The following is a 26,081-nucleotide window of genomic DNA, read 5'->3' as shown; positions in this document are numbered from 1 at the left end:
GTATTATATCGTATTATATCGTATTGTATTGTATATTTAGGAGAACAGCAGTGCTAGAATGATGTTGAAGAAAGGTGAAGAAGCTCTGGTGAGATCTTCATTTAATTTATTGAAATATGTATTAACTGTTTTTAATTTTTAAATAAACTAAACTATTTTATTATGAGAGGAGCAGGTCAGGGAAGACATAGGAGAGCCAGATGGCGTTTCAGGGTGTGAAGATATAAAAATTATATTAATTAATTATATTATATTAATTATATTAATTACAGGAGACAATGACAAAAGTGCTTGAGGAGAGGTTTAAAATAAATTAGTGAACATTTTTGCTACACAGTAAATAGAGTTGAGACGTATAATAATGTATACATCTGAAAATTAAGTTGTTTAAATTCTCATTCTGTATTATTAAAACATACTTTTTATATTTTGTTCACATTCTGACCCTGTAAATTACTGCAGTATCTGTTGTAAATCCATGAATCCATGCAGGAACATCAGGCTGCAGAGGGTCAGAGGGAGGCAGAGACAGAAACACATATCTGTAGATATTTTAGTTAAATGTTTGCAGCTGAAAATGACAGGGGAAAAAAAACATTTAGGCTTTTTGCCTCAGTGTTTTTAATGGCTCTTCTTTGGTAAGTTACTGAATGCAGGGCTGGAAAGTGACGTGAAAAGTATAATTTTTATTGATTTTGTAGATCAAACTGTTGGACTGATGTAGAGAGTTGTTCAAAAAAAACAAAATTGTTTTTTAGATTTTATTTTTGTTGGTGAAACTGCTGTATTGAGTTTAAAACTGCCGAGTCCTATTTTATGAGCTGCTTTCTACTTTGGTTTTAGAAAGAGGTAGAACCAATTCAATTACCAGTCAATTTATATCAATGCATTTTGACCAATAATCAAATGTCTTTTGACCAATAAAATATATGAGAATCTGGTAGCCTGTGTGTGCTGCCAGAGTATTTAGCTTGCTAGTTGTGAGGCAAATGCTAAAGTGAGTGTTCATCCTGGAATGACGGTAATTATACTACGCATAACTTTAATCTGATTATTGGATTGTAAATAGTAACATGTTAGAATACTTGTTACTGATACAAGGGTCAGATTAGAGTAACACATTACTGATGTGTTGATGGCATAATTGTTTGACATTTCTGCTCAAGCTATTTACTGATCTGTCAGGTTTCTGATATGCGTCCCCCCCAAAGACAGACTCGTTCCTACACCCTTGCAATTAACCACAGTTTAGTTTGGCTAATCACAGTTTAGTTCTATTAATCGTTATTAACCCAAATTTATTCCGATTAATCACGATTACTCGTGATTAATCGTTATTTCAATAGGGTTGAAACGCTTAATCCACTTAAGCGTTTCAACCCTATTTGATTTCTTGTTAAAGCATCACATTTTCCAACACCTACAGCCCACCTCTTCATTAACTGTTTTCCTGGATTCCTCCATTACCCAAGCAGCACGTATAGCACTGAACCCTCCCCTACAACCTCAAACATCCTCCTTCCTCCCTCTTGTTCAGCCCCCACTTTGCTTCTTCCCTTCCCCAGATGTAGCGTACCCCTCTTCCCATCTGAATCTTTTCCCTCCTTTCCCCCGATGGGGGACAGCCTGGTCTGTTTCAGCTGGGACAGACGACAGGGGGCGGAAGGCAAGGTGAACCGCTTTCAATGGCCGTCGGTCCGCTATGTGCTGGGCTAGGAGAGGAGAAGAGGGAGGAGGAAGGAAGGCAGAGCGAGGGGAGGACAACGCGATAGAGAGAGAGCCAGATAGAAGCAGAGCAAGAACCAGCAAGAAAGAGAGAGAGAAAGAGAGAGAGAGGGGTCCGGCGCTTGCTTGCAGCTCGTATCGCTGGCTGGCTCGCCCGCTCGCCGTTGACGAATGAGCTGTCTACCCACGGGGCTGGGAAACGGCAGCTTGTGACAAGCTGGGGGAGAGAGGAACATGAATGTAATGCGCACCTTGCCTCGTTTGCTTTCAGATACCGGCCAGAAGAAGACTCCAGAAAAGAAGGATGGGAGGCGCATGTCGTTCCAGAGACCCAAAGGGACCATCGAATATTCTGTGAGTAACGTGCAGAAAACTCGGAGCGCTGCGTGTTGATGTACCTCCAGTCTTCCTTGTGCCTTTTCTGTGAAGCAGCAGTAATAGCAGCTGCTGCTGGTTCTGCAGCTTTGAGCGACTCCAGCAGTATTAAACATGCAGCAAGAAACATGCAGGAACTGTCTGACAAGAAGTATTTTATAGATTTTTGTTGCCTAACACGTGTGCCTCATTCCTGAACTGTTTACATAAAGAGGTGTGTGTGTGTAAACAAGGCTTAGAACGTGCATCCTGTTTGGCAAGGCAACGTTCATCTCCATTTTGCATGTTGATGTTTGGAAAGGAGACGGGGATGGTGTTGATGGGTATGGGGGGGGGAATTGTGACAGTTCTGTTGGGTCTTCCAGCTGGACCCGGAGCAGGACGCGCAGGCAGGAAGTGCTGGCGGGACGCAGATTTGTTTTTCCACTCGCTCCCCTGGGCGGCACAGCGGCAAACATTCCACCACAGAGATCGCTCGGTCTCGCGAATGACCTTCCAACTGCGTTGTCATTTCTATTGATTTAGCTGTTGTGTGGCAAAAAGGGAAGGGAGGGGGTAAAGAGAGGGAGAGAAAAGGAGAGAGAGGACTCCTGTTCCCAGGCATGAACTGAAAACAGAGCTCTCTCTCTGCTTCCACCTTCCCTGCTTATGTTCTTCAAATGACCCTCAAACCCAACTGCAGTCAGACGTCGTTTTCCCACCTCTTTTCTCCGTGGCAACCGCCGAGTGGCAGCGGCGTGTCTCCGCGGAGCGAAAAAACGAGAGGAAGAAAGGAAGGAAGGGAGTGAAAGAACAGAGGGAGTGTTGGGGTTGTGTTGTTGTCATTCCGGCTTCCGTTAAATCCCTAAAATCGACCCAGCAGCACCTCCACCTTCTACCACCCTGCCAAGCCTGTCAGTCATTCCCCAGTCCTGCTGATTGACACCCTCCTTGTTTACCTTGCCAGGGTTCCAACAGCCTCCACCATTCCAGCACATTTCCTTCACTCTCAACTCTGAGTCACATCCCCGACACATGCAGGGGAGCAGAGTCTGCCGGACGGACAGAAACGCTGATGGGTAGCAAACATAAGGGAGAAGCCAGAATTCATATGGCATACTAATCCCGTTCTGGTCGGCCATCACTCTCTGTCTCCCCCCAGCCCCCCGTGTTGCCCTCCTCTAGATTACTGGTATTGTGATGGATGGATGGATGGAGCTCTACCAATGATTTCGTTCCTGCAACTCGACACGCTGCTGCAGCGGCACGCGGTGTGAAGGTGCTCGGGGTATGACCGAGTCCCATTGATCGAGGAGTAGCTTTATCTAAAACTCATCTCCCGCACAGGAAGGGGTCGCAGGGGGGTGGGGGCGACTTCCGCCGCTGCCGCCAGCGTTTTCTGATTTCGCTCGACAGCAGATAAGTTTATAAATAACGCCAAGCGTCCACAGGAAAAAGGAGAATTTCCTCTCATGGCTGCCTTATCGATGCCATCTCCCTCCATTCCCCCCCTCTCTCTCTCTATCGCTGCTTTACCTCACACGCCGGCTTTTCTTTCCCTTTTCTTTTTTTTTTTGTATTGAGAAATAACCTGTGCAGCTGCAGCCTATCTGCCTAGACACTGATAATGCCAGTCCATTCAGCTCTGTCCGAGCTATTGGCTGACCTGCATCCAATTAAAGAGTGTTTAAAGTGTCAGGGAACAACCTGGATTTGTTTCCTGACAAAGTTCTGTCACACCATGGATTCTTTAGGCTCCCGTTGGTGATTTGGATCTCCCACAGCGCTCCAAATTGACTCGTACTGTATGAGGACAAGCTGGGGCTTAGTATATGTGTTCAAAGCCAGAATTTTTTAAATAGTTTAATATACAATGAAAGTTCTACATTGTTTTAACAGAGTTGGCCTTTCTTAGACGGTTACCTTACAGGAAGACCAGACCTCAACCCTGGTCTGTATGGACTTAGCCTAGCCATTATCTTAAGCTTTCTACCCAATTCCACTCGATTCTCATCTCCCTTCAGTCCTTCATCTGGGATTTCTCCCATTGAACTCAATTTCTCATGATGAAATTTCATCAGGGCCAATCAACAAACAGAAGGAGGAGTTGTGAACAATGATGCACACAGTTTCGAGTAAGCTTCATAGTGTTTCACGATCAAGCTGGCACATTACAAACATTACAGCCAAATGTTAGCAATTGGGTAAAATTAGATCTAGTTGTTTAAAACTGTAACAGAGTCCACTTTAATCGACCTCTAGTTCATTTGCCTAGAAAGTCCAGTTTGTTTGAGAGGTGTGGATGCGTAATCAAAGTCTGATACGGATCAAAAAAGCAAACATTGATCTACAAACCTAGATCTCGGTTCGGTTGCAGAAACTCTGGCGTGGTTCGAATGCATAAGTAGAAAAGGGACTACTCCAAAGCAGGAATTAAATTGTAGCACAAGGCATTCAGGTTAAATACAACCAAAACGAGTCTAGTGCTAGCAGGAGACTTGTGGTCTTTTACCAAACACAAAAGAGAAATCCTACAACCGCTAAAATCCGATGCCACCCCATTTTTGTTTGTATTTTGTGAAGATGTAAGTTGCGTTCAGTGTCTTCTATAGAGGTTTTTGTGTCACTTCCTTCAATGGTTCTTGGTCCAGCACCCCCACAGGTGAGGGAGGGTGGCAGGCTTCTCAAAGTGTTTGGTTCATTGACTCAATGCAGTATGAAAACAAACGTCACCAGCTGAAAATGTAACAAATCTTGTAACTAGGGTTACCAATGGAACCAACTGAAAACACCCAATGTTATCGCTCTGAGGCAGATGCCCTCACTTCATTTATGAATCGACCAAAATTGCAAAATCTTCTATTTTTTTATTTTTATTTTTTTTACTTCTGTTGACCTTTTAAAATAATTTCTGCCGTTTAATGATACAGTCTTCTTCCAACAATAATTTCTACATTAAAGAGTATTGTGGTTTACAGAATCTCGTAGCATCTAGGTCTGATGGTACATGCTACCAGTAGTATTTTTAAGTTACAAAACACTCAGCCACCTGTGTGGATCACTCAAGTGCCTGCTTCTTGCCACATGAGTGTTTGAAGTTGAATTGTTTCCTATTCAGTGAGTTCTATTTCTGTGTGAATATTCAGTATTTCTCCATCAATCTGAAAACCCAAGCCACTCTAAACAAACAGATCTTTGGGATTAGCTTAAATCCAAAGATCACATAATTTTATCAAGAAAGTTTAGACTACTCAATCTATTCCACAGTGCCTTGAGTTGAGCTTTCATTTTTGTTCAGATCAGGCTAGAAAGTCAAAGTGGCTGTAGAACCTCAAATTGTATATTTTCTAAACTGCTGTACGTTCAGTTGAAACTTTGTTGCACATAGCTTTCTTCTCTAAAATAACAGCTTTTGTACAAACGCTGTTATTCAAAACTCAACTATGCTTAGGGCATAGCATACTTGAATCTTGTATGCTCAGATTTATTGGTCACAATCCATGTGACAAAAACAAACTACTTTTTATATTAAAGCCTAATAGATCACAACCTGGACATTCGATTTTAACACCCTCTAAAGCTCTTAAGTCATATCTGGGAGACTATTAGCAAAATAACCAGAAGCTTTGGGTAAACCTCAAAGATGATGTCATCACTGTTGCAATGATCTGCAATTATTTCAGCATGTTGAATGGCATGAACCTCCTTTCTCTATAACTCAAACTACCGGATACCAAAGTTTTAGTTGGTTGCAGAAAGAAGAAAACGACTGTGTTATTTCCCAGAAAACAGAATCTCTCTTCAAATACTTGTTAGCGCGCTGAGTTTTCAGCCCCATTAGCAGCGCGTCCACAGGGATCACAGGGTCAGTCGGTCACTTGTTCATTTGAGAAGTCAGTCGGTCATTTCTTCGCATGGTCCAGGCTGTTGGATTAATGTAACAATTGCAAAGGAAATTGTCCAGAGAATGAGTTCAGATGAGCAGTGATCCTTGTCATACGACTCTCTGCACCAAGCAGAATAAAGTTGCCAGTATTACCTCAATAAATTTCACAAATTTTCCAGGTTCCCGCAGGTTATGTCCTGTTTACTTGGGTGGTTTCTCATTTCCATAGTGACTGACATTTATGCTTTTGTATAAAATGTATCAACTACTAGGCGGTCTTGAATCATAGCCAAGACACACTCTTAGGGTAAACCTGCATGTTAATGTTGATGCCTGCCTTGTTACTGTTGGCAAAATGATGCTAAAAACTCAAGTATTTTTGTCTAGTTTCTAGAGCAAATGTCTTAGTACACTTTTTCACTTATAACAAGGGAAACATGGAAAAAAATATCTTGTTATAAGGGAACAAATCTGTCAATGGATTTATCAGTATTCAGTAATGTTTAAAATAAATATACATATTTGCACTAGAAACTGGTTAAAAATACTTGGTGAGATTTTGTGTTTTTACTGTGAAGATGAGTAAAATATGGCTAAAGATGGATTTTAAATTAGTTAAATTGGAATATGAGTAAGCAAACTACAAATCTCCCAACTTTGACTGTACTAGTTGAACTACAGCAAAAACTGACCTTGAGTATTAACAGTAGAGTTCTGTTTAGCTTTGATAGAAAACTAATATTGTGGGGGGGGGGGTTATATGGAAAAACCCAACCTGTAAACTGGAGAACATGTCAATAGATGAGGGAGAGATATACAGTGGTAATACTGTAGCTGGAGCATTCACTATAAATTCAATCTTTTTTTTTTTTTGACAAAAATTAGTCCAACACTGAGTTGGCTTTATGATGTCTGTGTCGTACTGGAGCTCTTTTGTGGTTTTGGGCATTAGTGCCATAAGGGTCATGGGTTTCTGACTGGAAAACATGAGTGAATACAGCCTGGAGCATCGAAGAAGCAAGTTGGAGCCTGACACAAAGGAGAATCCTTGAGGACTAGGAAATGAGACAGCAACATTTCTCCTTGAAGTGGATGGAATAATGTCACTTGCTCCCATGTCACTTGTAGCAGCTCTAAATTTAGGCCTGCAAATGATCAGCAAGGGTGTTGCACACAATGCACATACCATTTGGTAGTAATGACAAAGTCACCATGGCAACTGTCATGCTAAAGCTGGGCCTTATCCGTCGGTATAAGATGGAGAGTGATGGCTTGAGATGGGATTATGAGGTGGATTCACCCTGAAGTGAAGTTTTATTTCAAGTTTTTTTTCTTTTATTTCATTTCCAACTCTTCCCAATGTCGATGTGTTCAGATTTATTTTGAGTCTAATACATTAATTCAATGACTTCAGTCTAAAAAGGGGTCACGTAAAAATATGCAGCCAGCAGTTTAACTGGTCACAGTTAAATGTGTAGATCTGTAATTGCATCACACTTCCCACATTGACCATTTACATTAACACTCAAAGTGCTTTCCTCATGTCCCTCACTCAATGTTATGACAAAATGGAAGCGAACTGTTTAACGGAGTTATTAGTCTGGTCATTTGTCCAAACTGCCCTTGTCGAATCATTGTCCGCCTTCATTGGATGTGGTGGCCATTATCTGGACGTCAGTCACCTTCGAGCTAGCTGCCAACCTCGCCTTTCTTTACACATGGAGGGCGTCACCTCAAAGGAACAAGAACACATTTCTCGTTGTACCCTGAGATAAATAATGAGCCGTATTGATCCAGAGGATAGGATGATAAGGTCCACCGAACATTAGTAACCGTAACCATGCTTTGCCTCCTTCCCTCGTCCTTCTGTTAATGTGTCAATGACAGGTCTTTATCAGTAGCTCATGTTTGTATGTCTGCTGTCCCCTGCCACTTAATATGGTTAGAGATGGATCCTCTTTCAGTACAACCAATGGTTGCATCTCTAAAGTTTTAGAGCAACCAGATATACACCCATCAGCTGCCATGACACCTCTGTGATGGAGGAAGCTAGGGGCATTACGTAATGGTTCATCTGTACAAAGAGATTAATTAAGCTTAAAAAGCAATTGTAAACAAACTATTTGAAGTGATTTGTGTGCCAGCATCAGCCAGACATCTTGCTCATCACTGTTTATTTTATTAAACCCCAGATATTTTACACAAGGCATGCTAGAACAGAAGCCAGGTGTACAAAGCAGCCATTAGAGATTAAGTTCAGGCCTTGTTTGGCAGAATTTAGCCAAATATGAATAGTTCATCCTTTAGATATAAAAAAAAATGAAAGTCTTCTCTGCTCTCTTCATAAAGGAAAAAGTAGTGAAATATCAGTGCAATTGTGCAAACCAACATTAAACTAACACCTTAATGATTCAGTCCTAGCTCCTTCCATCTATTATACACAATTGGACCAACTCTCAATTTCAGCTTTTATAGTTGGATTTTATTGACATTTGCTCACCCTTTAGCCAAAGCCATATTTTGCAGTGCTGAACTGGCTGTTAAGTCTCACAGACACAGAAGTAGCTGCAGGAGTATGGAATTGGTACTGTCCGTGTTCCACATGCCGCAATCTTCTATATCTGGTTTATGCAGTAGGGTTTGAAAGACAAAAACCATTTCTTCCAAATAAAATATCCAGACTTGACTGAAATCACACACACAACTTTGTGGAATTCTTGATTAAAACTAATCATGAAGATTTGGGAACATTTCCAAAAGATTACTTTGCCACAAAACAATACGCCACATGAGTAAAAGAACAGAATACTGATGTGCGACAAAGGAGGTGGCAGCACCTCTGTCTGACGTTAGCAATTTGATCAATTTAGAGAGAATTTGTGAAGCAGAGTGGGCAAAAGTTAGTTATGCCTCATTCCTATTGCACGGTACAGCCGGGGTCTGTGCAGTTTGACACTCTACTTCATCTGTTTCTATTACAACAGTGGCCCATACTACCAACCCGTACCACAACATTCCTGGGCCCCCTTCATTCCTAGGTTGTAGGACAATAGTATGATACAGTTAGGGCGGAGCAACTGGTATCACAGAATACAGCCCACTGATTGGGGTGTAAAAAAACATCACTGCTTGTGATGAGCACAAGACATACTAGCGTGTCAAGTTTGTCTGCGCAGCATTTGGGTTTAACCCCACCTGCCCATTCAGAGTCCAAGTGTTCATGGAAACCCTCTTTTCAATACGGAGGTCCATAAAATTGTGTACCAAACCTCAGCAACCTCACAGATGCTGATATAATGAAACTGAATGCCAAAACTGAAACAAAAGTTACTGTTTTGTTTTGGTTTTTTCCCCAGATTTACCCTTCTTACTGGTCATAAATGTCACCTTAATGGTTCCCTTCACAAAAACCTGGCATTTTTACAGCAGTGTGTATATTTTTTTTCTGTCCTCCTTGTAAGACAGCAGCAAATGGCACCTAGGAAAAATCTATGCTCAGCTGACACACCAGGATGAAAGGCTTAAGCACAAAAGGAGCCTGATTAATTCTTTATCCTCCTCACTTAAATAAACCAACTCATCTTTTCAAATGAGATTTCCCTTTTAAAATGCTGACCACATACCCAGGTCGTCTCTCAAACATGTTCGGGCCTGGAAATACTCGTGGAATGAGACATTTTCTGTTCCATCAGGACCCACCGAAGAAATAATTTGAAGGTCTCGGAAGTGCTCAAGTTATAATCCTGCGTTTTATGGTCCTGTTGTAAAAATACAAGGCAAGGAAGTGTTTGTGTCACAGAGACATCTCTGATCTCCCTGACACCTCCCATCCTCTTTTTGACAGGTTATTTATCAAACTGCCTCGCCGCTTTTGTCTGAAAGAACCGTAGGGCTCACTTTACGGCGCCCATAAGTCGATAAGCGTCTTGTAGTGCATCGCTACAGTCAGAAAGGTGTCTAAGATGAGCAAGTTGTTAATGGTGAGGTGGAGTTACAGATGGGAAACCGGGCTGTCACCACATCCTCTTCCTGCGGTGCAGCTTTAGTGGTTTCCTCTTCTGCAGCAAGTTGAAAGACGTGGAGGTGTTTCCTACTTCTGTCTTGAACATTCGTTTGCTTGACTCCATTGGCAAAATCCAAAGATAAAGGATTGCATGTTGGTGCAGTTGGGAGTACAGCTGTTACTCCCAACTGTTACTGTTGCACCAAGAAGGTCATGGGTCAAAACCCGGCCTGTGGTCTTCCTGCAGAAAGTTTGCATGTTTTTATCATGTGTGCAGTAGTTTTTTATAGGTATTCCAGATTTCTTGCACAGTCCCAAGCCATGCTTGTTGGGTTAATTGGTCTCTCAAAGTTCGTCCTATGTGTTGTGCTGTAATGAAGTGACAGTCTGTACTATAAAGACTAGTACCTTGACAGGACCAGTATCTTGACAAAACCAGTTCCTTGCCAAGACCAGTACCTTGCCACTTGCCTCCTTGCGACCAAGTACAAAGCCATTGACCTCATCCATATGGTGTTTTCTGAGTTGCAGAGACTTTGCCTGTTTCCACTACCCTCGTTGCAGCCTCTATTTATTCTAATGTCTTTGATTGAATCATTGCATTAAATCTTCCCCGATGAGCAAGCAGCATAGATTCAAAGGTAACCGATTACCTCTGAAATATGAGAGATGCTCTCTAATTTCATTTGTTTCCAAGAAAACGATGAAATTAACATTTAATCAAGCCAGATAATCTAATCAGCTTAAAATACCTTCGTTATTGCTCATCTTTACGTTTGGTGCTCCAAGTGTGTCTGACACTCGAAATCAGACATCTGGATATGCAGGAGGAAGGATGTGAAAGATGTGATTGATGTTTTTGAAAGGTAAAGGTACAGGACAGATGTGCATCACTTGCACTTTATTTACGCTGTACTTATTGGGCTTGCAGTTTACCATCCAATCTCTGCTGCACAACCTCTTCTGCATTGTTCATTGTTGGGGTGGACTCACTGCTGAGTCAGGAAGACTGAATCCCAGCAGCGTGACCGAGCTCAGCTCTTATTAGTTTGTTCCCCCCAGAGGCCGGCCCCCATATAAAGTCAGCGAAACCCACAATAAAGCTTGCGTGAGAACGCCGCAAACTCGCCTGGTTGTCTCCCGTTTGTTGTTTTCGTCCCTCCCACGCTGCTTCAAAGCTCTCTAACCTGAGATTGCATTAGCGCTGATCAGTGACAACGCTTTTAACAGTCAACGTTGCTAAGATTCAGCTGTTATGGCGCGTTTCAAGCCCAAGTCTGTTTTTATGTTATAAAGAGAGTCTCGAGACTCTCCTCCTCCCACTCTTTTAATTGCTCAGTGGTGGAGGATGTTGCCGTCAGTAATTGACCAGAGTCGCACGAAACTTTGCTTCAGAAAGCTAATGAGCTGCACTCTGGAGCCAAAACCGGTGACCCAGAGAGGATTCCTGTCACTGTACTTTTGTGGTGATTCGTCTTTTATGGAGCTTTCCAGCTGGATTTCTGCCATCATTAGCTACTTTCCTTGTATGACTTGCCCGTCAGTTACACTGAGAGTCTTCCCAGAGATGATTTATCAGTGGAGGTGTCACTCCCCTGGATGCTTGGAGAAGTCTCTCCTCATCCATAGCCTCTTAGGTGGGCACCCGACTGGATGAATGGGACTGGAATGTCTTAAGAGATTGATGTGCTCCTGAATCCAGTTATGGTTTTAAATTGTTTTACCTTTTGTGTTTAATTTCTTCTTCTTCAAAAAAAATCTTATTTATTGTATTTAAGAAGCTTGGACGTTATTTCAGTGTAATAATTTACTTATTGTTAGTTGCTTCATGCCTGGCTTACTCTTCATGTCATATTATCTTTGGATGTTTTCAGAGCTTTTGGACATTAGTCAGATTCAGTCAGCTGGACTCTGTACTATCCACCTTGCTGTCTGACTAATGAAATCCAGCACCTTTGGGGAAAATAGGTAGAAAAAGTGTCTAAACTGCAGATCCACCAATCCGATAATATCAGCCTCGGTTAATTTGTAAAAAAATAAAAAATAAAAAATTAAGAAAAGTGAACTCATTTCAAAAATACTTTATTGATCCCAAAGGGAAATTAAACAAATTCAGCATTGTTTTTCTGGCTCTGATTGATATCGGCCGATACTGAACTTCAGATATCGGCATCAGTATCAGAAGTGAAAAAAGTGGCTTGGTACATCCCTAATCTAAACACTGCACTAATGAGTGTTTTTCCCTCTTCTTCTTCCATAATTATACCATAATTCCACAGAAGTGGTTTCAAAGATGACATATGACTATGCCTCACAAGCTGCACCTCTGTTTTTAGCTTAACTTCCCGTCTGCTGTTGTCTTGAGACTCTGTGCAACATCTTCCTGGAAACTATTTCCCATATCGAAAACTTGGAGAGGCTGTCATTGTTCTGTGTTTTTCGTAGGGATGTTTGCACAAACAAAACCAGCAGAGGCAGTCCCATGACTGCTGCACCAAAGCACACAGTGTCTACATAATCTATGCTAAAAAATGCACAGCTCAGAGTTCGTCCTGCCATGCTGGTTATAAGAGCCTCTGTCCCCTGAGTGCACTTTCCTCTCTTACACCACATTTCCTGCACATGCCGGCGCTTTCTGACACCATCAGCCTTATTTGGAGGCCAGAGACTCCCAGGGGGCGCATTGGACGCTTAACTATTTCAGACACATGAAGCACATTTCTGTTGTCTGCATCCTAACTGGTGAAGACAAGCGAACGCACCTGTGTCACTCTGCGGGGTGCTGCAGCTGAGCACAGGGTGTAACCCACAACAGCCTCCATGATCTGCTAAATCTCAGCTAACAGGAAGTGTTGCCTCCTCCTCTACGGCTTGTTGGATGTGATTCAGGATGATGTGCTTAAAATGAAATAAATACCTCGAGCTGTGCAGAGTAGTCAGACTATCAGCAGAAAAATAATACTGTAAAGGGTTTCTGGAGTAATGATAAAGAAAAATGATGAGAGTAGTTGTAGTTTTTTTTTTGTTTTTTTTTTGTCAAAAATGTGGACCATCTGAGTTTTCTCAGATATTTAGTCCAATCACAGAAACCCACACAGTTTTGACCTTCTGCATCAGCAACTTGTATGCAAACAGTATTCTCTATATTTCTATAGTTCCTCTATATTTTCATATACACTGAATAAATAAAATTGCACTATATTTTAGCTTGGCATTAGACAAAAGTGGTTGGAAGTAGAAAGATGTTGTTTTTGCTCTTTGTTAAATCAAAGTTGGATTCTATTCGTGCCAAGTTTCTTACTTGTAAAAGTCACCAATAGTAGAGAATGCTTTTCTGCCCAGCCCTGTTCTATCAGCTCAAACAGTTGCTGCTTTGCTGTCTCTGTTAAGGTTATTGAGTTGTTGTTGAAGGATTGGTTCATTTCTAGCTAGCACTCTCCATTCTCTATTGTCAAGTTTCACTCTAGCCACTTAATATCTGGTTGGATGCGTCTCCATTGGCAGTGTGTTCCTCATCATGTCTAAGTGAAGGAATGTAGGTATTTTCTTTAAGTTTTGTATTTCTTTCTTTCTTATGTCAGTATATCTCCAGCCTTTCCTTGTTGATCTACACAATTCTGTCTCTACTGTTCCTTGTTTTTATGATATCTATTAATTCTTCAATGCTTCATTATTAATATTACTTGTATTTTATATATATGTATATTCTCTTGTTTGGTCTTTCCTCCTGTTTCCCATGTAAGGCAGCCTTCCCTTTGCCGAGAAAAATGACGATGCATTATCATCGCGAGGTCTTATCAGTGTAATGGTGCGTCCACAGCAAATGTGTTAAAAACACGTCCGATGCTTCAAGTTCGACGCGTGTGCACTTTGAATGCAGACGCTTGACATTTTGCTCTACATCTAGCGATGTAGAGCGCTAGATGTAGCACTCTACTTGTTCCTTTGCACGTCTGTTTTACATTCAAAGTCTATGTGGAGGCGCGTCTAAATTGCTCTAGCCGTTGCTTTCCGTTGCCAGCCTTTTTGTCCGAAGCACTTCATGCATCAAACACTCAAATTCAAATCGCTTCCAATCACACCTCAACGTGCCTCCACGTAGACTTTGAATGTAAACCAGATACATTCAGAAACCAGAAACACGTTTGTTGTAAATGCACCACATGAATTTTCATGCTACCCTTTCAGGAACCTGTTTTAACTCTTAGCTACAGTCTGAAGCTTTGTGTATATTGTTTGTATTAAGAAAAAAGACATTTTACTTGTGGTTGACAAGATAACACAAGATAACCATGTCCGTTTATATTCCTGCAAGCAACAACGTACAGTTTTTTTCCTGGTCAACAGCCGACAACTTTAATCGGAGTTCATCCCAGGTTCTAACGTGCAGAACACAAACCCTTTACAGCAATCGATTCAGAGCTCTGCTCTTCAGATATTTTCTCTGTCTGCTTCATGGTGTGTGTCCCATCTTCATGTTTGGCCTGTGCAGCATTTAGGGCAGTGCCTCAGAGCAGGAGCAGCGCGGTGATGTTTCTGTCCTCTCTCTTGTTTTGCGGTCCAGGTGGAATCGCGGGACACGTTGAACAGCATTGCGCTCAAGTTTGACACCACACCCAACGAGCTGGTTCAGCTCAACAAGCTGTTCTCCAGAGCAGTGGTGCCTGGCCAGGTGTGAACCGCCGTGCTCGCCTTCACTGCGCCACTCCAGCCACCCCACGAACACCTCAGGCTCATTTTGCTGCTCCATTGTGCATTCTCAGTGGTTTGCCGTCATCACAAAGTGACTCTATCGCTACGTTTGTGAACATATCTGAAAAATTGGGTTTTTCCACCTACTTTCTCAGCGCAACTGGCTGACTCACTAACCACATCGCTGTCTGTCCTAATTGCCTGCTAATTACAGCATCATTTGTCCCATCAGGCTGCAGCACATTCTGTTAGACCCATTTTGTTTCTAAAAACATTTAAGAACACGTGTGATTCTTGGATTCAGCCCCCTGATGCTGCTGTTCCCACATCACACAAGTTAATCATCTGTTACCTGCCAAACGCTTTGCCAACCTCCCTGGCTTTAATATTTGTTCCTTTCGTCTTTTTTTATGGGAAAGTGACTAATATTTCTATTTGTTTTTGTCTCTGCATTTCCTGGCGCTAAAAGCGAGTCAGTCGAAGGGAACCCAAACCGCTGCTTGTGTAGCTGGCACCCCTCGCTCTGCCTCAGCTCTTAGCAGACAGAACATTTAGCATGCTGTAAACAGGGAGCAGTAAAGGCACTTACAGAGACTGAAGATATAACTCCAAAAATGGAGCCAGATTTTATTTCACCCATTTATGTAACCAGATTAAGATTAATGTTTAATCTAAAAAAAAAAAAAATAACAAGACAGAGTAACAAATGATCGAAAGTTGAAGAGCATTTAGGCTAGCTTATTTTGCGGTTTCATCACACAACATTGGGCATTTTAAAAATGGTTGTTTCAGTTTGAAATGCGGTCCTGTGTTAGCAGTTAGCTGCTAATCTTCAACTTTCACCCAAAATGTCTGAAAGTAAAGAACTTCATTGCTAACATTGCAGAACCTGGCCTGGAACAAAGTGTTTTTCTACCATCGTAAAAGAAATATCAATTTACATAATTAGTTTTAAATTAGGTTAAACTATTTAAACATTTATACCAGCTTTCCATTTTATTTCTTTATTTATAAAATAAATGAAGTGGTTAGCATGGTTACATGTTTCAATGCTAACATGCTAACAGCTTGCCAGACAGTGTCCTAGAACAAAGAGCCTTTCTAATATCTTAAACATCAAGCTACATAATTTGTTTTAAATTAATTTAAACTATTTATAAACCTTTAAACTACCCTTCTTTATAGGTTTGTGGTAGAGATGTGCTGATCAGGTTTTTCCCCACCGATTCCGATTCCGATCAACCATGAGGGCCAATCACCGATACTGATCACATAATTATTATTTTTTTAATCATAAACACTACCGGTTACATTATGTGGAAAAAGGAACCATGAATTCACCTTAATTTAGACAAAAACTTGTTTTTAATAACTTTTTCCAAGAAAAAAACAAAACGGGCATTGTGCAAATTGTACTGCTATTGGTAATACTATCTTTAGCAGACTGAAAACATGAAGGCTCTGAAGAGGCTAAATAATGCAAAAAGTCCAAATAAAACCTCTCCACATTGCTAAAAGATTCAAGTATAAAACTTAACATTCAAAGGCAAATACAGGATCCATTACAATAAACAATCCAGAGTTACTGAATGAAAGCTTCCTGATAGCATGGCGGCTAGCTGTTTACTGCTAGTTCTGAGTGGCTGTTTCTGACTGAGCGGAGTAATTATGCAGAGCAGAGAGATCGATCGATTATTTTTTCAGAGATTATCTGTCTCATGTTAGGACAGCGGAAGTTTTAATCCGTATGTAAAATTAATTTTTTTAAGTTAGATGCTGCAGCTTTAAGCAGGTTCGGTGTGAGAGTCACTACCAGGTGGAGCAGAAGCGGCGCTCCGTCTGTGAAATCTTACTACCTGTAGCGTAGCAGCGGTTCAACAGCGAGAGCAGAACCAGCGTCTTACATCGCAGCTCGAAGACTTAAATAATTTTCCAGGTTATTTGTTTAGCTTTCTGACCGTCATGCTAATCCGGGTGAGTGTTTGTAGCTGTGCGCTGCTTTACCTGCTGTCTGATCGTCTTTTTTTTTTTTTACTGCAGTGAGCCTCGATGTAGCCAAACTCCGTCAAGTATGCCATTGTTTTTATGCCATATTAGATTCGTCGTGTTGATGCATTTTGACGTGCTTCAATTTTCAGCCGCAACACGCAAACTTCCCCATTCACTCAGTGCGTTATAGTTTATTTTACTCTTGAAATTATAACAGTAAAGAAAATTTCAAGAGTAAAGTTTTTTTTTAAAATCACTTTTGCTGGATCTCACTTAGACTAGCCTCCACCTCTGCTGTGGATTCAGAAGTTCTCTCTTTTTAAAACGAGGGCATGAGAGGAAGATTGTNGAGAGCAGAACCAGCGTCTTACATCGCAGCTCGAAGACTTAAATAATTTTGCTGGTTATTTGTTTAGCTTTCTGACCGTCATGCTAATCCGGGTGAGTGTTTGTAGCTGTGCGCTGCTTTACCTGCTATCTGATCGTCTTTTTTTTACTGCAGTGAGCCTCGATGTAGCCAAACTCCGTCAAGTATGGCATTGTTTTTATGTCGTATTAGATTCGTCGTGTTGATGCATTTTGATGTGCTTCACCCCACGTGCTTCAATTTTCCGCCGCAACACGCAAACTTCCCCATTCACTCAGTGAGTTATAGTTCCATATCGCTCAGAATTTGTTGCTGCGCGTTTGCGCAGTGAAGGAAAGAGGAGACCAGCTGCACAGGCAGGCTGGGAAATGAGAAGCAGGTGATGATCGGTTTGTGTGATCGGCAACAAGAGACCGTGATCGGCGATCACCGATCATACACTTTTTCACGGAAATCGGCCGATTATGATCGGTGGCCGATCAATCGGCACACCTCTAGTTTGTGGTTATGTTTTGCATTCCTTATGTTGATAATGGACCAACTTTTTTGGTGTACATAACCAAATGATGGAAATATGACAAATGTTTTGCTAAATTTTCTTTACTGTGATAATTTCAAGAGTAAAATTTTTTTTAAAAGTCACTTTTGCTGGATCTCACTTAGACTAGCCTCCACCTCTGCTGTGGATTCAGAAGTTCTCTCTTTTTAAAACGAGGGCATGAGAGGAAGATTGTAGCTGCTCATTCGCTTTCCTTGGAGCCTTTAAAAAGTACCAAACATCCTTTTAAATTCCCCATTACTCTACTCTGTAGGTGGTTTATAGAGCTGCTGAATGTCCTGCTGGGTTATGGGAATTGAAATGGATTGTTTTTGAATTGTGTGACATTTTAGAAACTAAACGGCCACTAAATTTATTTGAAGAAAACCCATTCCCCCATCAATAATGTAAAACAAATGGTCAGCTACCACAGAATAAATGCCGGCACACGCTCTAAATGTTCTAACCATGAAATGCATGAGACATTACATCCAGTTACTGCTAATTCTCACACTCTGTCCTGCTGTTATGAATGTCACTTTCCCTCTGTGTTCACTCGGTCAATAACATGAGACTCTGACCGTGATTTCATGTTATTGGCCTTATCAAACATACGTCTTTGCTGTGCGTGACAGAATCTCTGTCGTCACCTGTGTTAGTGTGAGTGGTATGGTGCGCATTCTGTGTAAATACAGACATGGGTTATGTTTGCAGGTTCTGTACGTTCCTGATCCCGAGTACATCTCCAGTGTCGGAAGCTCCCCCTCCCTCAGTCCCATCAGCCCCCTGTCTCCCACCTCCTCTGAAGCTGATTTAGAGAAGGCAACGGTATGTTGATGCACAATCTCTCTCTCACACACACACACACGCCCACACACACAAAAAAACACAGGGTTATACATGAAATCAATAACGGCAATAAATAATTTGATTCAAGTATCTTTTTTTTTTCCCCCGAGAGCAAAATGGGTTCGATATTTACAGAGCTGTAAGTTAAACACTGGACTCTTCAAGTGTATAGAATCTTAAAGTAAAACGGTGTTTGTGTTGATTTAATGAGTTCCTTATTGAATATCTGTCTATAGTATCTGATTTACACCTGTAGCATCCATATGCTTCGAAGATTGGGGGAGCTAATGATCCTTCTCAGCTACAGAAGTTTCTTAATTTCGATCTGATTAATCTTATCAGACAAATGATTCAGTTGATTGTTTGCCACTTGCTGCAATCAGCATCAGCCGTTGATTATCTAAAAAGATGGAGCAGAAACTTAATGCAGACGCATCTGCCATCCTTAGCAGTCTGGCTGTTTCAGCACAGGGCTCTTAAATAACCAGAGGCTTTATCTGTTTTTAACTGGTTCATTCAATAGTAACACCAGCTCCGCATTCAGACACTGAAGAAGATCTGATTGGACAGTGACTTCCCAGTTTCTACAAAATTAGGAATCACTGAAGATAAAGTTGGAGTTGGACCACATCAGAGATTTTTGTAAAGCTCTGTTCAGCTGATAGATATGATCAATTTTCTAAATGATAATGACTAATAGCTTTTTTTTTTAACCTTTGATAAAAATTAGGAAAAAGAAAATTTAATTCTCAAGGGAAAAACAAAAGACCAGATTTAAAGAGCTGTCTTTCTCTGCATTGCTGGAAATCTTTAATTTTGAAGATTACAGAACAAAAATATTTGTACAATAAAACCCAACTGAACAAATATGGCCATTTCTCCATTATAAAAATGATTATAACTTCCCCTTAGAACCTATAAGAACACAATTTCTGCAAGATCCACTAAAATAACAGCATGTGCACCTAATATTGTAGATTTACTATATATATATATATATATATATATATATATATATATAAAATCCAGGTGACAGTGTTGGTCTGAATCCTCAGACTAACTTTGTATTCCCTTGTTACTGAAATTGTGCTATATAAATAAAATTACCTTACCTCAGAATTAATGCAGCTTTGATGTTAAATAGGATTTTACTAACATTTTAAACCAAGAATCAGAATTTACTTTATTGATGCCCAATGGGAAATTGCTTATTTGTTGAGAGGCTACTCCATCCAAGAGTTAAAATATTAGCAAACATTAGCAATATAATATCACACTTATGATTTGAACAAATTTTACAAATAATTAAAATATGACCTAAATATAAAATGAATAAATACAATACAATAATAAGTATGTACATGGAAATATGCTAATCAAGGACCTTACTACAAAGGTAGCATTTTTGTCTCCTTGCGGTATCTTATTAGATAATTAGTAGATCCAGCATTACTTCTGTTTCAAAAATGTTGTGGGTAGCACAACTTCATATGGTGCGTTCACTGATCATTAAAAAAAAAAAAAAAAGATTCTGAGAAACTGAACACCAGTAATGAATGATCAAGCTAAAAATGGTTAATTTCCATTCTCTGTACAAATGCACCTGAATGCATCACCCATCAGCATGCATCAGAACTTTATTTTTTGCATCAGCTTTATTTTCTTTGGAAGAATCAACTTGGAAATTGTTGCCAAGCATGAGGCAGACAAGAACGCCGTCTAGAGCATTTTCCACAGGAACGTGAACGTGTGAAATAGGCTATTATTGAAACTTCCTGCTCGAATTCTCCGCTTTAATTAGTAACCGAGTTGATTGGATTCTCCATTCGTTTCTGTTTACCAAGACGACGACGTGCGACGTAAAATATGGTTAGTCTCTAGAATTAAACAGAGGAGTTTTATCTCTGCTCTGCAAGATGGACCAGCTACACAACTCGCAGTTCCTCCCATTTCCACACACAGCGACATGCAGAAACGCTTCAGATTGATTCCCTGTGGGGTGTGCGTGTGTGTGCGCAGCGAGTGCAGGTCTGATCCAGTCAGCCGTACATATCCTGTCCTCACAGCTCTTAAAAGCAGCAGCGTAAGCCCTCCGCTTCAGGTACCGTCTGCAGCATCTCAACGATCCAATCACCAAGCACCGCAGGATGCCCGCTAGTCCCTTAAGTAATATATGACTGTTTGTTGGTCTCCATGGAAACGGGGTATCTTGTTTTTGTACATTTGTAAGAAAATGGACGCTGCAGGTCTCTTCCTTCCATCTGTTGGGGGGCCTGGGGACTCTGACACGTTCGCCCCACATTTATTTACCACTTATCTATTTAGGTCGTTGTTTGTGAAAACAGGAGCATGTTCCACGGCTCTCGACGGGGGAGGGATCGGAGAGAGGAAGGTGGGGCCGTGACTGCATGGAAATTAAACCTTTAAAAGTGATGCGGCGTCTGATATTTAGAGCAACTAATGAACGGAGGCCAGACAAGCAGCCAGGCAGCAATTATTCCAGGCAGAGGAAGTGTGCTTGGAAGGCACATTACCTCACTCAGTGTGTCAGCACTGTGTTTGTGTTGGTGGAGGCAGTGGTGGGGTGTGTGTGTGTGTGTATACATTTCTGAATGTTAATGTTAGCGGCAGCTTTCTTGCTTTCGGTCTATGAATTTATGACAGAAAGATGCAGCATTTAGTTGGGGTTTATATATATATATTTTTTAAAATATTTTTTTAAAGGCCCTTTAGTTCTCACTCTGCTTCTTGTTTTCTCCAGAAACGCAGACGTCTCTTTAATTACGAGCCTATTTTGGTGCGCAGCACACTTGTCTCAATGAGGACATTATCCAAATGAATGGTTCTGGAAGGTGTACAGTAATAGCAGCGCAGTCAGAACGGAGCTGGTAAAGCCTTGATGAAGATGAGTACCCTGAAGAGAAACAGCTTTCAGATTGATCTCTGTAGGAATACCATAGAAGACTATTTTGCAAGCGCTTTAAAAAGACCGTTAGCTATGAAAGTAACTTTGAAAATAATCTGAGCTGTTTCTGTGAGGATTCTGTTGAAGTAGAGGTTTTCATACCTATTGATTTTTTTCACATTTTGTCACATTTCTACCACAGTCATTGATGTACTCTGCAGGAATTTGACGTGATGAACCAGGATAAAGTCGTTGTTTTCAATATTTCTTACAAGTAAGTCTCAGTAGTGTGGCTGGCAGATTTGTTCAGCTCCCCTGATTCAATAGTTTGTAAAACCAGCTTTTGATGAAACCGCAGCTGCAAGTCTTTTGAGGTTTGTCTCTACTAGCTTTGCACATCTAAACAGTTCAGTCACATTGGATGAAGAACATATGTCAACGGGAAATTTCAAGTCCAAGTTTGATTTATGATTGGACGTTAACTGAGATATTCTAACACAGGATTTTGCTTATGGTTGTCATCCTGGTAGATGGAGAATTTTCACCCCTGGTTCAAGACTTTTATAACATGTTTTCTTCCACAACTTCTCATAGGTATGCACTGATCCACTTTTTCCACTTCCGATACCGATACAGATATCCGATGTTCAGTATCAGACGATACAGTTCCAATACTTCCACCAAAACAACCATTTCTGTTCAAGTCTGACATAGGAACAAGCAGCTGAAGTTTAAGCAAACCTAAATTTGTCAGCCATACCGAACACATTCTCTCAGATAGAAAAGGCAAAGAACATATTAAGCGATGTGTACAACAAAATACTTTCATCTTGTTGCAGAGAGTTCCCAGAGAACTGCATCTACCCTGTCCAATGTCAGTTTGTAGAATAGCGGGTCTGGGCAAGCGTTTTGTGGATTATGTAGCTCTCAGGTACTCATGTTGTTAAAAAAGGCAGCTTCTTTCTTCACAGAGTTTTTCCTGTCAACTTTTATTGTTCTGTGTCTCTCTGACGGAGTGTAAAGATGGTTCAGAAGGCCTTGAAGTGCTTCCCCGGCAAGACTTTGCCTGTTGGCAGGGAATTGTGGCCCGTCTTGACAGCACGGACCATTGGTTGGTTGCCTGTCTGGTTCTGTGTGTTTACGTGTTCACATGCGTGAGTAGCTGGCTGACTCTGGGTTGACCGCCCTGCTGCCGTCGGATTATTTGGCAGCCGACTCTCTCTGGCACCATCCCTCTCTGTGGTCATCTGTGTGAGCGCCCGCGTCCTGTTGGTACTCTCTGGACCTTCCTCATGCTCATGCTGACACACAGGCCTGCACACGTGCCCGCTCACCCTGGTGGTGCAGCTACTACTGAGATCTTTTCCGTCGCTTCCTCTTTTGGCATCGCGTCTACCTCCCTCTGCTCCTCCTTCCTTCCTCTCTTCCGGGACGTGGTTTAAAAATAATTGTGAATGAATCAGAACTAGCTTAGATCACCTGTATATCATTTTTTTAAATGTTAGAATTTATCTAATGTAGGAACATAATGTACAAAATGGCAGGTGGTTGAAAAGCACAAGATCAGAGTTGCAGCCTGACAAACCTTAATGACAATCATTTTGTACTTCTTCTCCTGCAGTATGCTCCCATTCCCACTGGAGGGAGCTGTGGATTGGTTTTTGGGTGTTTTACTGTCGAGGTCAAAGCTGGGTGGCACCTGCAGGCTTTTAGTGCTACAAAAAATGTAACAAAAGACAAATTAAATGTTTGTTTTTACTCACGTTTTCTAGAATTTCTCCTTGCAAACCTTTGTTAGGATAGAAGCCACACAGTGCTTAGTTATTTTTCCCTCCCAGTTGTAAATGTGGTTCAAGGAAAACTTGTTGGTGTAAATCTGAAATTGTGTTGCTTTATAGTTTGTTGACATCTTCAACAGGTGTCAACTAACAATGTTATCTTCCAAGTATACCTCTCTGAGGTTCAGGATAGGATGTGGCTCAGCCCATAAATAAAACCCAGATGAGTTTTCAGATGCAGACTGTAGGACCTTAGGACATTTGTAGTACCTTAGTTTATTCATTCTCTGAGTGTGCAAAACTACACTGATTGGTTGAATAGCAAAGAAAATCTTTTAGATGAATTCAGGATACTGTGTTTTGTGATTGAACTAATCCATCTGAAATCCAGACACAACACATAAATCACCCTTTCTTCCAGTTCAACTGAATATTCACAGCATTAAAGCTGTAAATTGGCTTTGGCAGCATGATTATTATATAATTAAAATGAGCACCGATTCACCAATTGCAATATTCTCTCCCATCACCAATCTTTAAAAAGCCTGACCTACCCATAACAATTTTTTTTTTATTCAAGCATTGCTTGTTTTTGTTTTTAAGAAGATAATTTAAAAATAAATTAATAAGAAAGCATTTTATTTATTTATTTATTTATTTATTTATTTATTTATTTTGTAAGCGTCTCTGTTGCTCTGATCGTTTCTCTGGTGGAGCAGATTTATTCCTAAAAGATAGATTTATAGTTGATGCATTTAAAGTCAGGAGCACAGACCAATCACACAGCTGGCGCCTCTACACATTGCCTCGCGCGCTGTCACTTCTTGATCTCTGAAGTTTACTTGAGCGCAGCTCAAGCAAGCCTCCCTTCACAAAAACTGGACACAGGCTGACCTGAATTTGTCAGATTGCACGGCGATCTGACAAACTTGTCCAATAAACTCGAGCAACTAAAATAGTTTTTGTGGCGCTTATTAGAAACGCAACAGACACGAAATGGAAAAGCTACTAAAGCCACATTAGCAGCCCTAAATTAAATCTCCCGTTTGTTGTGCATCTTTGCGCGCAGTGCAGCAGATTCTGGTCTGTGTTAAAATACTAAATGTGAAGAGTTTTGTTAGAGAATATTAATGAAAAACAGGATCAGGAAGACAGTTGTTCATTGGAAAGAGTCTACATAATTCAAGCTTATTTGTACAGCACATTTCAGCAACAGAACAATTTAAAATGATTGGCATGATAAAAACATCATACAGTTACCAATTGTGAAACATGTAATAAACGTTACTGGAGTCACGGTTCTTCCGTCACGGAGCTAAAAAAACCCAAACTAATTTAAATCTAAAGTGTATTACTGCCATCCAAAGACATTATAAAATTAAACTGTTTCTTTCCAAGAATAGAGGAATGTTTTACTGAGTTTTAGTTTATCTCCCTCTTTGTGCTTTTCCTTTTCATCCCCCCACCATGTTTACTGCTCTGGTTGTCTAGACGGGGCTTAGTGTGCAGGATGTAATAAAGCGGCAGGTGAGTTCAGTATTCCACCTCTCAGCATCACTCTGAGCCTTCCAGGAGGTATCCAATATTTTCTCAGCTGGTGCCAGAGGCCTGTGCAGGACAAACGCTGGTCAAATATTGAGTGATCAAAACAGAAAAGCAATATTTGCGTCTTATGTGAAGTATTTTTGGTGCGATAGCGCCTAAAGCTGTATTGATCTGTGAGCTGCACTTTTCCTTTTGAGCTTGTTAGCAATCGTGGCAAGCCCACACTTTAAATCATTAAGTGGGACTCCGTCCCTGGGGTGTACTTGGTCAGATTAAATCAGTCGCTTAAATCATATAGGGACAAGAGTTAATTTACATATATTCTCACATTGCGAGTCAGCTGTTGGAACTAACTGCTGTTTAGCAGAGGGCATAAACTCTGGTTAGGTATTTAGCACTGTGTGGGGAGACACTTAATTAGAAGTTGTTTGTGACAATGACAGGCTTTTAGTACCAGTAGAAATGATAGTAACATTCAGTTATCCAGCTTTCTACAAGGTTCTGCCTATCTGAGATGTTGGATCCAGCAGGGCAACATGGACATCAATCCCCTAGAGAAACATCTCCGCCTCCTAATCAAATATCCCAAGGACTTTTCAAGCTAGATATACCCTTGGAACATGACCAGAAAAACTCCAAACTGAGGTGTCGTAAAGAAATCCTAATCGGATGCCCAAACCATCTTGCATTTTGATGTGAAAAAATGGAAAACCCAAATCCAACACTCATAGCCCAGACAACAAGCCACTTAAAGTCTTCCTCGTGAGGCAAATTCTCGATCTGACGGAGCAGTCCTACTTATCTGTGTTTGGAAAAGCATTTATTATCCTTTTGTTTTTTTAACAGAACATTCATTTAGATGTCTTTTCCATTACAAATGTCCACACTGTCAGAATATCAAAACTTCTTTGATATTCTGCTATCAAAACGTTTAGCAATTTTGCAATTCCTTTGTTTCTTTAACATAAAACAATGCTATTAAAATATGTGAATATGCTTGTTCAAAGGAAAAGTCAATAAAAATTATAGTAGCAACAATGTAAACGGTTACATAAAATATATTTATGTTTCAGTCACACTGCTAGCACTCATCGTCAGACATCAGACGATGTCTGACGATGGCGTCTTATTGAGGCCTTGGAGCAGCTACGTATTAACATATGGAATATGAACATTGGTGTATTTTGCTAACATTTTTTTAATTGAAAAGTGTGACTTTTTTCTTTTATTTCAATTGACGTGTTTCTATCGTGCAAATTAATTTCCATACTTCTAATTTGCGCATTTATACTCTCAGTGGAAACGTGGCCTGAAATGCTGTGAGCTAACTTCCTGGGTTGAGGTTGCAATGTAGCAATTGCTGACAGTTTCTCAATAATCGCAAAAAACATGGCAGGATCAGAGGAATAGATGCTTCACACACATCATTCCTTGCCTGTAACACACATGG

The 26,081-nt window shown here is 40.8% G+C and overlaps 1 protein-coding gene and 1 long non-coding RNA gene across 8 annotated transcripts in view; both read left to right on the top strand.

Moving 5' to 3' along the window:
• The window catches only part of LOC107836039 (uncharacterized), a 1,838-nt gene extending 743 nt beyond the window's left edge, over positions 1–1,095 (top strand). The window contains exon 2 of the long non-coding RNA XR_001661895.1: positions 971–1,095. This is a non-coding gene — a long non-coding RNA (uncharacterized LOC107836039). The remainder of the gene's footprint in view (positions 1–970) is intronic.
• The window catches only part of oxr1a (oxidation resistance 1a), a 188,692-nt gene that overhangs the window by 138,042 nt on the left and 24,569 nt on the right, over positions 1–26,081 (top strand). For 6 of the 7 annotated variants that reach the window (XM_007550516.2, XM_007550514.2, XM_016670639.1 and 3 more), the window contains 3 exons: positions 1,997–2,079; positions 14,533–14,640; positions 18,269–18,382. In XM_007550516.2, coding sequence (XP_007550578.1) covers positions 1,997–2,079; positions 14,533–14,640; positions 18,269–18,382 — 305 coding nt within the window. Of the gene's footprint in view, positions 1–1,527; positions 1,672–1,996; positions 2,080–14,532; positions 14,641–18,268; positions 18,383–26,081 lie in introns of those variants that run through there. The other variant, XM_016670642.1, reaches the window with a different exon arrangement.

This window comes from Poecilia formosa, unplaced genomic scaffold, assembly GCF_000485575.1.
Source record: "Poecilia formosa unplaced genomic scaffold, Poecilia_formosa-5.1.2 Scaffold36, whole genome shotgun sequence".
NCBI classification, from domain to species: domain Eukaryota; kingdom Metazoa; phylum Chordata; class Actinopteri; order Cyprinodontiformes; family Poeciliidae; genus Poecilia; species Poecilia formosa.
The sequence above is the reverse complement of the archived record's forward strand: the minus strand, read 5'-3'. Positions and strand labels throughout refer to the sequence as shown.